This window comes from Mus pahari, chromosome 4, assembly GCF_900095145.1.
Source record: "Mus pahari chromosome 4, PAHARI_EIJ_v1.1, whole genome shotgun sequence".
NCBI classification, from domain to species: Eukaryota; Metazoa; Chordata; class Mammalia; order Rodentia; family Muridae; genus Mus; species Mus pahari.
In genome coordinates, this window is record NC_034593.1 from 105,131,531 (window position 1) to 105,142,485 (window position 10,955).

Below are 10,955 nucleotides of genomic sequence, written 5' to 3' on the forward strand. Positions count from 1 at the left end.
TCTCTCTTCCTCCTCCTCCTCCTCCTCCGCCTCCTCCGCCTCCTCCTCTTCCTCCTCCTTCCTTCCTTCCTTCCTTCCTTCCTTCCTTCTTTCTTTCTTTCTTTCTTTCTTTCTTTCTTTCTTTCTTTTTGTTTTTGTTTTATTTTGGATTTTGTTTGGTTTTTGATTTTTCAAGACAGGTTTTCTGTGTGGCCCTGATGTCCTGGAACTTCCTGTGTAGACCAAGCTGGCCTCACACTCAGAAATCTATCCTCTGCCTCCCAAGTGCTGGGATTAAAGGCTTTAAAGTATAAGTTATCGCCTACGTTTTATTAAAATACCTCTGACCTTCATAGAGACATCTCTGTTACGAACCAAGTAAGCGTCCAGCCATGATGGTGCAAACCTTAAATGCTAGCACTCAAGAAACAGAGACAGAGCAGGCAGAGCAGGCAGAGTTTTCTGTGCACTCAAGGTCAGTCTGGTCTAAATATTGAACTCCAGGCCAGCTAGGGATACATAATGAGATCAGATAGAGAGACGGAGACAGAGAAGAAATTTTCAAGTGTGCAATCTAAATTGGGTGTAGTGGCAACACACCTCAAATCCCTGCACTCAGCTGTCAGAGGCAGGTGGATCTCTGAGAGTCCGAGGCCAGCGTGCTCTACGTAATGAGTTCCAGGACAGCCAGAGCTACCATAGTAGACCTCAAAAAAAAAAAAAAAAAAAAAAGAAAAGAAAGAAACAAACAAACAAACAAACAACAAAAATATAGCCTGGCCTCATGAAGCCAGTTAAATTTGTTCCATGGGCTTTTCAGGTCATTATTTCAATCATAGAGTTCTACTATCCTTTAATAGCTCAACGACCTTCTGCACAAACACAGCTGTATCCAGACTAAACATGCTCTCATATTTAAAGAGCCCAGTTAATAGTTTCTCAGGTGATAATTTACTCAGAAAGGTGACATTTCATCGGGACACTCAGCAAATAATTATAGCTACCAGGCTATATGAGGTCCCATGTGACAGTGTATATAAACACACTCCCTTCTTTGGAGACATGCACATTAGGGTGTCTGCCCTCAGGACATGCTCCACAGATAGAATCCAGGTTACTTCACAGGGTCCCAGGGACTCTTCAGACAGTCTCGTGCTATCTTTGCAAGAAGTAGAGCCAAAGAGGCATAGTCCGCAGCCTCTTCTTGCCTGACTGCCCTTCTTCCTGCCTTTCTTTCTTCCTTTCTTCCTTCTGTCCTTCCTTCCTTCTTCCTTCCTTCCTTCCTTCCTTCCTTCTGTCCTTCCTTCCTTCCTTTCTTCCTTCCTTCCTTCCTTCTNTCCTTTCTTCCTTCCTTCCTTTCTTCCTTTCTTTCCTTCCTTTTTTTTTTGCCTTCTGACTGGCTACTTATTTATATCTTCCTTTACTCCTCTTACCCTGAAAAACCTTGATTCCTTCCTCCTCAGAAACAGCCTCATTCTTTAATCACGTCCTCAGGAAACTCCCAACTTGAAGTATTTTAAAGGTAAACTCTCAGTGGGGCGTGGTGACACACATCTGTAATCCCAATCAGAAGGCAAAGGCAGTCAGGATCTCTGAGAGTTCGAGGCCAGCCTGGTCTACAAAGTGAGCTCCAGGACAGCCAAAGCTATACAGAGAAATTGTCTTGAGAAAAAAAAAAAAGTATACGTTTTTCAAATGATCCCTTACATTTTCTCAAATTCATCCTGACCCAGACAGAATGCCTGATCTTCCCACTGAAGCTAACTGTCTACCTATTTCCTTGTTTTGGTTCATGATGCCCTAAGGCCCACTGTGAAGGGACTATCCCCAGAACTGCTTAGCTCCCTCCCCCAGTGTCTTCATCAACTACCCACACGTGGATTCAGATCCTGCCTTTTTCCATCAGCACTGACACCATGTCAATTCAGTCCCTTATTCTTTCCCCCCTGAACATCCCAAAGTGTGTATATGTGTGGTTCCTTATATCCTCTCCAATGGGTCTTAAATGATGCTTTTACATTATTTTTTGGGGTGGAGGATGTATATCCTCTGGAACAAGATGGTATCTTTTCAAATTCCAGCTCTGTTACTTATTTCAGTGGCACTGGGCAAAGTACCCAACCTCATCATCCCTGTCGGCATCTCTATAGCAAAGGATCCAGCACAGAGGCCAATGCTCTGCAAACATCTGCCTTTATTTGCCATTAGCATGAATCTACCCATGCCGTCTCTGTCCCAGAGCCCTTCTAAGAGGTTCAAGGCATGCCAGGATAACTGCAGGTTCCTCTCTGTGGCATTCAGTCTGTCCCCAGCTGGCCTCTCAGTGTCATATTCCACACCTCCCCCCCCCCCATGACCTGTATACATACCAGGCAAAGTGGACGACTTACTATGAGCCGAACACACTTCCCAAGCCTCCCCTCCTGGTCCTCACTTTTCTTTCCTCTCATGCCCATATCCATGGACACCTGTCCATCCTTCAAGCCGACCTTAATGCCTCCACAGAGCCTTTAATGAACGCCTCTGCTGGACATGTCTCCACCCTTCCATAAGTACTTCCTACTTCAGGTGAGACTTCTCCTAGGGCAGCTTTATCCCTTTAATTATAGTCCCTGTTAGTCATTCACCATATTGGTTTGGGGATCCTTGAAACCTTGAAAGGCACGTGTACATTCATCATGTTACGCTCTGTACCATCGACCACAGTGTGATAATGAAAAGATGAGTTTGGGCGGGTAATCAGGACCATAGTCACTACTGTGACATGCTACGGCTCATCACACCAGGGAAGAAAACGCTCTGTTTAGGCTGAGTCTTTATCATTTCTTTTCTCACTCATTTCTTTTCTCAAGCTTGTTTGCAAGTCAGTATGTAACACAGACTCATCTCCAACTAAGCAACTCTCCTGCCTCAGTCTCTCAGGTGATGACAGGTATAAGCCACCACTCCCAGATTGTTTGTTTGTTTGTTTGTTTTTGTTTGTTTTCCCCTAAGAAAGGGTCTCACTATGTAGTTCTAACTGGTCTCTGTGTAGATCAGGCTTCCCTCAAACTCACAGGGACCCCCTGCTTCTACCTTCGCTACCTGCACGCTCACATTAAAGAGATATACACCCTGCTCAGCTTCTTACAGTTTCAAGTTCACATCCCAACTCACAAAGCGAACCAGATGGCCTCTCTAGCAAGTCTGTCCTTAGAAGACACCAGGAACATGATGCAAAAAAAAAAAAAGGCATATAACTTGCACCCTAAAGTACAAATATTAAAATCACATAAAATCTTCATTATTTTTAAGACACCATTGTGCACTGTGATTAGTTGATGAACTGTAAAGTTTTGCTAAGTCTACTATCTGTGATTCAGACCTCAATAACTGGAGCCTGTTCAAATGCATATTAATAAACCCTGGCGCTTTAGTCCCTGCAGAGTGAACATAATAGCGTTAGACACAGTCCAACCCTCAGGCACACAAAGGTCCCGAGGCCCTCAGCTCACAGACAGAAAGCCAAGACAGTGCTCAACAATAGAGTGTCCACTCAATAAACACTGAAGGTGGTGACATCATCCAGGTGCCCAGGGTCAGGGAACTGGCTGCTTAGGACTCCATTCTCTAGGAGTGGAGCTGTAATCTGACACCAGGGATTCAGGCCTCTCTTTGCCTCCGCAGCTCTGGGCATTCATGAACAGCAGCAAAAGGCTCTTTCATGCCCACTGTCTCTTTAGCCATTCAGGGAGCACCGTCCTCCCAGCACTAAGAGAAAGGTCCTGAAGACATCAGTTCCAAGACCTCCTAGGATGAAGTAACAATTAAGGATTATTTTCTCTCAGATAAAACATAGGCTTTTCAAGGTCCGGAATATTTTTCCTCTTCCAAGGCCCAGAGGTACTCATAGACCCTGAAGCTGAATTACCAATATACTTTCTAACAGAGTGAACTCTAGAAAGCTTGTTACGGTTCATTTCATGATGCTCATTTGACTGCCCACTTGATTAGGATGGTAACAAAATAAAATGAAATGTCTAAATTAGCGTAAACAAGACTTATCTGAAGGACCAGCTCTTTTAGTAAAGGAATAAAGTCAATCCCGCCTTTCTATGCCTGTCTACTGCTTTCATGGAAAGGAAGTATGTCTCCCCAATGAATGTTTTACTGTGCCTAAAATATTCAAATAACCTTTTCCTTTACATCCATGGCCTTTCACAGAGCTCTCAGTTCCTGGTTCTGATTTTTCACTCTCAGATCTTAATCCCTCAGAGGGGATTGGGGGGGGGGGAGACAATCAATCCTCTACTCCTCAATGCTCAATAAATAATACCATCAGGCCATCGGGTCAACTCAATCACACTGGAAATCTTCCACATATGCAACTTGGATCAAGCTCCCCGAAGTCCTGCGTCCCACTTTCCAGAAAACTGGCTGCACAAACAAAAACATCCTTCCCAACAACAGAAGCCTTGTGCCCTGCGAAGCTTCGCGCGGCACCTGTAGTACACACAGTGACTGCCCTGTACCCTGTGGGTGCACCACAAATACCTCGTGACTGATTCACAGGCCAATTTACAGGTCTGGTGATGACACCGGGTATGACAGGCCTGGTGCTACTCTGGGGAGTGTGAGGAATCCAGAATCGCTGTGGGAGTAGGAAGAATTACTATCCGTGAAATTCTAAAAGGACTGCAGTGTTGACAGGACCAAACTACGTACAGTCTGCATCTCTCCCCAAGTCCTAGAAAGCTAGTAACGCCTTCTGAACTCTTTGGGAAAAGTGAATAAACCCGCTTATCAAAGAACCAACAAACTAAATAGTTCAGGGGGTGCTAAAAAATAGGGGGGGGGACTTACTTTTCATAGACCAGCTCCTCGTCGATGGAGAAATAGTGGATATTTATTGTGCTTTTTGGTCTATTCCTTAAAGTAGCAAAATATAATCGATCTGAAAGACAAGTTTAAAAGACAGAACATGAGAAGCAGGGACACAAGACAGAGTGCGGATCATGCACTAAAGATTAATAACTGCTACGCGTCGTTTAAAGACCCTTTAACACGTGGAATTCTTGGAGAAACAGGATCTTTCAGAAAGCTCCAGAGCCCCCAAAGCACATCTAGCCAAAAGGCTAGAAGACCCAGCAGGGGGCAGAGCATCTTCGGAGTTCCCTCACCCCCTGGTTGCGTGCGGGCGGGTGCAGACAGGAGCTGTGGGTACCCGCAAAACTGGAGACACAAGTTTGGTTCGGAAACCTCCAGACCTCAGCTGCGGTGGAATGGGAAGAGAGGCGAGCTTCTGCCGCTGCAGCTTAACAGACTTCAAGAGGAAGGAAGGAAAGACAGGGGGGTGTGGTTGGGGGTAGGGGTGTCCCAAAAACACCGGCCAGCCACCGAGGAGTAGAGGGTTAGCGGATGGAGGATTAAAACCAGCAGGATCCCCATCAAGATAGGTTTGGAGGAGGATCCCAAGCAGAGAAGCCTGCACTGTCCGGGTACGAGGAAGCTGCAGAGGGAGTGAGAACGCGAAAAAGAAGCCGGAAGCAGGGGGTCCTCGGGGAGTTGAGTAGCGAGAAGGGGCCTGAGCGCCGAGCCGCAGTACTGAGGGACACAGGGCCCGAAGAGAAACCCAGCGTAGAGGCTTGGGACAAAGGGGTGAGCCCTGAGGAGTTGTGGGGGGAGTGGCGTGGAAGGGCCAGAGGATGCCGGGCGGCTGCTCCTCACCTTTCATGAACTCGCAAGCCCCGATTAGTTCCCCAGACTCCGCTGCCATCTTAAGTGAGATCCTCACGGGAGAGGGCTGGGTCGTGGACAGCTGAGGTCACCCGCCCCCGGGGGCTTCCCCACTGCCCAAGAGCTGGGAGCTCGCGGTCCCAATCACCGAGCCTGCCTGAGAGAGGAGGCTGTCGCCCAAGGCGGAGGCAGCTGCAGGGTCAGCGCGTGGGGCGCCCCGGGGACATTCCGTGGGGAACCGAACCCGCTGGGCGCGGGACGCACACGCCCCGGGCTGTAACCGCTGTGATCCGGACTCTGCGGCGGTGGCGGCGGCTGCTGCTGCTGCTCCTTCTTCTCGCGCTGCACCGTCTCCACCAAAACTGGACGGCGCACACCAGCTCCTAAGGCCGGGCAAAGTCTTCCCCCGGCTCCCAAAGTGATCATGGAGGACAAGACGTTTGGCCCGGATCGTGCCCGTGGCCACTCGTGCGGCAGCGGGCAGGACTCCGGAGGTGTCCGCGGGGCTAGTAGCAGCTGCTCAGACTCCTCCTTCGCCACCTCCTTTCAGCAGCAACTCTTCCTCCCTCTCCTCCTCCTCCTCCTCTTAGGTCCGCCCCTAGACCTGCCTCCCCGCCCTCCCTCGTCCCCCTCCACTTTCACCGCTCCGCGGCCATCCCTTAAAGGGACAGCTCGGCTCCTTTCTCTGAGCGGGCCTCGGGCCCCAGTTACCAGGCGCCCCGCGGGTCACTAGGAGCCAGTTGCTAAGGCTTTGTTGCCTTTCACCAATTGCTACACAGGAAACTTGGCCCTCGGCCTGGGTGGGGGTTGGGGGGGGAGGATGTCAGGCGGAGCCACAAACTTATGAATGAAAAAGGATGGGTGGAGAGGAGTGGATGCCTCCCAGGAAGCTGCTGCAGCCTGGCGGGCTGAGATGCTGTCTCCACTTCTGCATCGGCTAGCTCTTCTTCCACACCAGATTTTTCTTGTCTCTCTTCAAGCTCTTTCCTGCTTCACTCACTCAGTTTCTTCCAAACTCGCGCGCGCGCGCACACACACACACACACACACTGAAAAACCTCAGACCTTCTTCATGTCCGGTCATACCGCTAGCTATCTTTCCACCAACCCCTATTCTCACCACTATCGGATCTGTTTCTTTATAACCAATTTTCAAAAGAAGCGATACCTCCTAGCTCCGGAGTACACCAAGTACTAGAGTCTGCTCTCACCTAGGCTTTGTTCTCAAGGGGGGAAAAAATCCCGTCCAGTTCTCCAAGTCCTGTCATTTTGGCCACAGGTGTGAGCGCAAAATTACACCAGAAGTGTAAGGCTCTAGTCTCCGACTGTAGGCTATCCTGGGCGAAGGAAGAAAAGGGAAAGGATCACTTGTCCACAAGAGAAATGAACAGAAGATTTCTTTAGTCTTGGCTGGAGCGCTGCAAGGGAGTACAAAGGTTCCTCTCCAGGAGACCCCGGACTTGTTCTGCAACGTTCTGATCCAGTTTGGACAACTTTAATGCTGGGAGCCCTAGGGACGTAACTAGTGGTCAGCCCTTCCCTTACGAAAATGGCGCTACTGAACCACTATCACCAGAGCATGCGCTCTGAGTGGTTTCTCCTTGAAACGGGGATTTGTGCAAGCCTTTGGCTCGCAGTTGCTTATTGACCTCTAGGGAGAGAGGGGGCGCTCGAGCGAAGTGCCAGCTGAAGCGACTTGGAACACTGACTCCAGGGAGGCAACTCAACTCATGATTCTTAGGCTCTGCTGGCTTTCCAGAAAGCTAAACAAGCACAAAACTGTAAGCGGATACTACTTTGATATACTGGAAAGTTATTCAGAGCATCTCGGTAATTCTAGCCAAACACATCCTTGGTAAGGGAGTTAAAAAGACACCCTCTCCTTACATTAAAAAGTTAACCCCTTAATCACATTCATGGAAAGCCAGGAGTCGTGAAGAGCTAGGCACAACAGCCTCTTTTCATTTTGTGAAAAAGACAAGAGTAGAAGAAGAAAAAAAAACAAAAAACCAGACTTTACAACTGTAAAAGTCCTGAAAGTTGTAATGAGCCTTGAACCCTTTTGAGGTGTATTACATATTCTAGGAGCCGGGAGAGCAAAGACCTCCCAAAAAGAAAAGGGGAACGGGGTGGGAGGAGGGGAGTACTCTTTAAAATACCCAGGGGTTGGTGACATACTTCTTTAATTACAGCACCCGGGAGGCAGAGGCAGGTGAATCTGTGAGTTCAAGGCCAGCCTGGTCTACATAGTGAGTTCCAGGACAGCCAGGGCTGTGAAGAGAAACCCTGTCTCGAAAAAGAAGAAAAAAAGAAAGAAAAATAACAAAGACCTCTCAAAACATGAATGTTACCTTTATTCTCCAAAATCCTGGTCTTAATATGTTGAACAATCCCAATTTTGTTGAAATAAACATAATTGAGGGGGTTTTTTTATGAAATATGTAGAAAAACAAAGCATACAAGTCTCAATAGGCTCCGCCCCTTTGTCTACAAAGCAAACCCAACTTAATCCATTTCTAAAGCTGCTGCCTTACAGATCTTATATATAATTTTTCATCTGAATATCAACTGCAGTAAAAATAAAAGTTGGAGCCAGGGGTGGTGGCTTGCGCTGATCTAGAGTGGCCATAGTCATTTGCTCCTCCCTCCATGTAGGGCTACAACACAGGTCCTCAGGTTTGGTGGCCTGCATCTTGACCCACTGAGTCATCTCACAGGCTAATGCTGCTGTTTTGGGTTTTTTTTGAGGTAGGTCTCCTATAACCCCAGGCTGGCCTGGAACTCCATACGTAAAGAAGGATGACAGTAAACTCCTGATCCTCCTCCCAGGAACACAGAGGCCTGTGTCACTCCGCCTGGCTATCACGTAACTGTAAGTTTATAAGTCGTCTCAGGAGAGAGATCCATCAAACACTTTCGGGCGCAGATTTCATTGAATAGCTCCTGTAACAACAGGATTCTATTCTATTCCTAAAAATGATTCTACATTGCCTTTCATATAATTCTCCTTAGAGGTTTTGGACATGAGGAATGAAGTGTGACCTAACCAAAGTCTTTAAAAGAAATGGAAATGGGGGCTGGGGAGATGACACAGCAGTGAAGAAGGCATCCTGATCTTCCAGACGACCCAAATTCAGTTCTAGGCACCCGTGATGAGAGGCTCACAATTGCCATTAACTGCAGTCCCAGAGCATCCAACACTCTTCTGGACAAAACAGCACCCATACACATGTGGCACATTCCCATGTAGACACACACACATAATAAATACTCCAAGTAAAGATGGCCCTGAGTTTGTGGCCCATGCCTATGGTCCCAGCATGTGAGTGCTTCATGGGTTGGAGGTCCAACTGGATTAGTGTGAGATAAGATGCTGTCTCAAGCCAAAATTTAAAGGAAAATTATTTTTCCTTAGCATATTTACTATATATTTTTGATAATTCTTTCTTCTGTAGTTTTTGGTTTTTGAGACAGGGTTTCCCTGTAGCCCTGGCTGGTCTTGAACTCTCTGTTGACCAGGCTGGCCTGGAACTCACAGAGGATCTGCCTGCCTCTGCCTCCTGAATACTGGGATTAAAGATGTATGCCACTTCCATACAGCAGATAAAATTCTTTAATACTATGCTGTGGGTAATATTAGTAAAATAGGTCCTCTCTAAATCATGCTATTAAAAAATCTGCAAGAAAAATATACAGCAGTGTACACGTGGCACATACACACCAAGACCCTAATGACATCATAAAATGCATTATTGTCTCAGTTAGCATGGGTCAGAGTTCCTACTGTTGTAGCCTCACAATAAAGACATGCTCTTACAACCCATGGGGAAAGGCAAAACTGGACATTTCTCCCCAATCACCCAACTTAGTACAAACGGAAAAAATTGACTTTTTACTTGAACCAGCAGTAAAGAATGGCATGTAATACATGAAAATAGTAAGGGATTTACAATGTCACTTCACGGTAGAAAAGGAAGGCGCTTGTGGATTTAGCCAGTAAGGACAGGAAGGGAAAGTGTAAACAAATGATTAGCTCTGCATCTCTAACTTGCATACTGCTCAGGCTGCCTTGCATCCCATGCAGGGTGCATACCTGCAGACCTAGAGAACAGACTGCTGGAAACAACTTCAAATCATGCCAACAACTTCCTGTCCTAGCGCTCTCCTCGAGGCCACGCCACGATTCCTAGTCACTCTTTACACACAACAGCTCTTCCAAAATACAAAGCAGCTCTTGGACTGCATCCTAGAACTGCACAGATGAAACCCCTCATCTTCCTCAAGCTTTGCTTCTGCTCCATCCATCTAGCCTCCATCCTCCCTAACCCAATCTTCAATTTGCCCAGTTTCTTATAAATCATGTCCCAGGATGGAACACAGACCAGTGCTGAGCTGGTATGACTAGTTATGTGTGGGGACAAGGAGGACACATTTATTTGTACGTGATGGAAGACTTGGGTGGGAACAAGAGCAGTGGAAACCACTGAAAGAATCCAGTTTTACCATTTAAAGGTCAAATAGAAAGGGAAATATTTTGTTGGAAGAGGTCAAGGAAAAATGAACTCACAGTAGTCAAAGGCTTGAAGGCTGTGACATTTGCATAGTCTGTGTTTTAATTGCTACCAGGAGAATACTTCTTGAAAACACACTTGCTCTGTCGGTAGTGATACTAAGGAAGAAGAAGAAATACAGACTATGTGATGGCTGCTTCCTACAAATTACTTTTAGATTATGAAACAAGTCCTGGGAATATAGTTTCAATTTGCTATAATTTAAATTGACTAGTTTGATCATCCCCTGTCTGATTAGAAAACCAACTTAACCTTTTGGCAAAATACACAAGCAAGGTCCAGCATGTCCCTGCAGAGCACTTGCCCGTCATTTTGAAGGCCTCAACTTCAGTCCCTAGAACTCAGAAGACAACTACATAAATAAAACTAAAATGCAGAGACAAAAGCATTGTTATCACAGGACTAAAATGCTGAAAATGTATAGATAGTATGGCTCATAAAAAAATCTTCCCACGTAGCATATTGCAAAGGTAGCTCAGAGATTAAGAGCATTCACTCCTCTTCCAGAGAACCTGAGTCTGGCTCCTAACACCCATGTCAGAGGCCTGCAGCCATTATCTGTAACTCAGGCACACAAGATATCTCTCTCTCTCTCTCTCTCTCTCTCTCTCTCTCTCTCTCTCTCACACACACACACACACATACACACACAAAAGTAAAATAAATCTTTTTTAAAAATAATTGCCCACA

General features: G+C 46.7%; 1 protein-coding gene across 2 annotated transcripts in view; it reads right to left on the reverse strand.

The window, feature by feature from the left end:
* The window catches only part of Cdc14a (cell division cycle 14A), a 157,964-nt gene extending 151,692 nt beyond the window's left edge, over window positions 1-6,272 (reverse strand). The window contains exons 1-2 of one of the 2 annotated variants that reach the window (XM_021195617.1): window positions 5,686-6,272; window positions 4,822-4,912 (exon numbers count right to left, since the gene is read on the reverse strand). In XM_021195617.1, the coding sequence (XP_021051276.1) occupies window positions 4,822-4,912; window positions 5,686-5,734 (140 nt within the window). In that variant the 5' untranslated portion in view covers window positions 5,735-6,272. The remainder of the gene's footprint in view (window positions 1-4,821; window positions 4,913-5,685) is intronic. The other variant, XM_021195616.2, reaches the window with a different exon arrangement.
* Window positions 6,273-10,955: the final 4,683 nt, after the last annotated feature.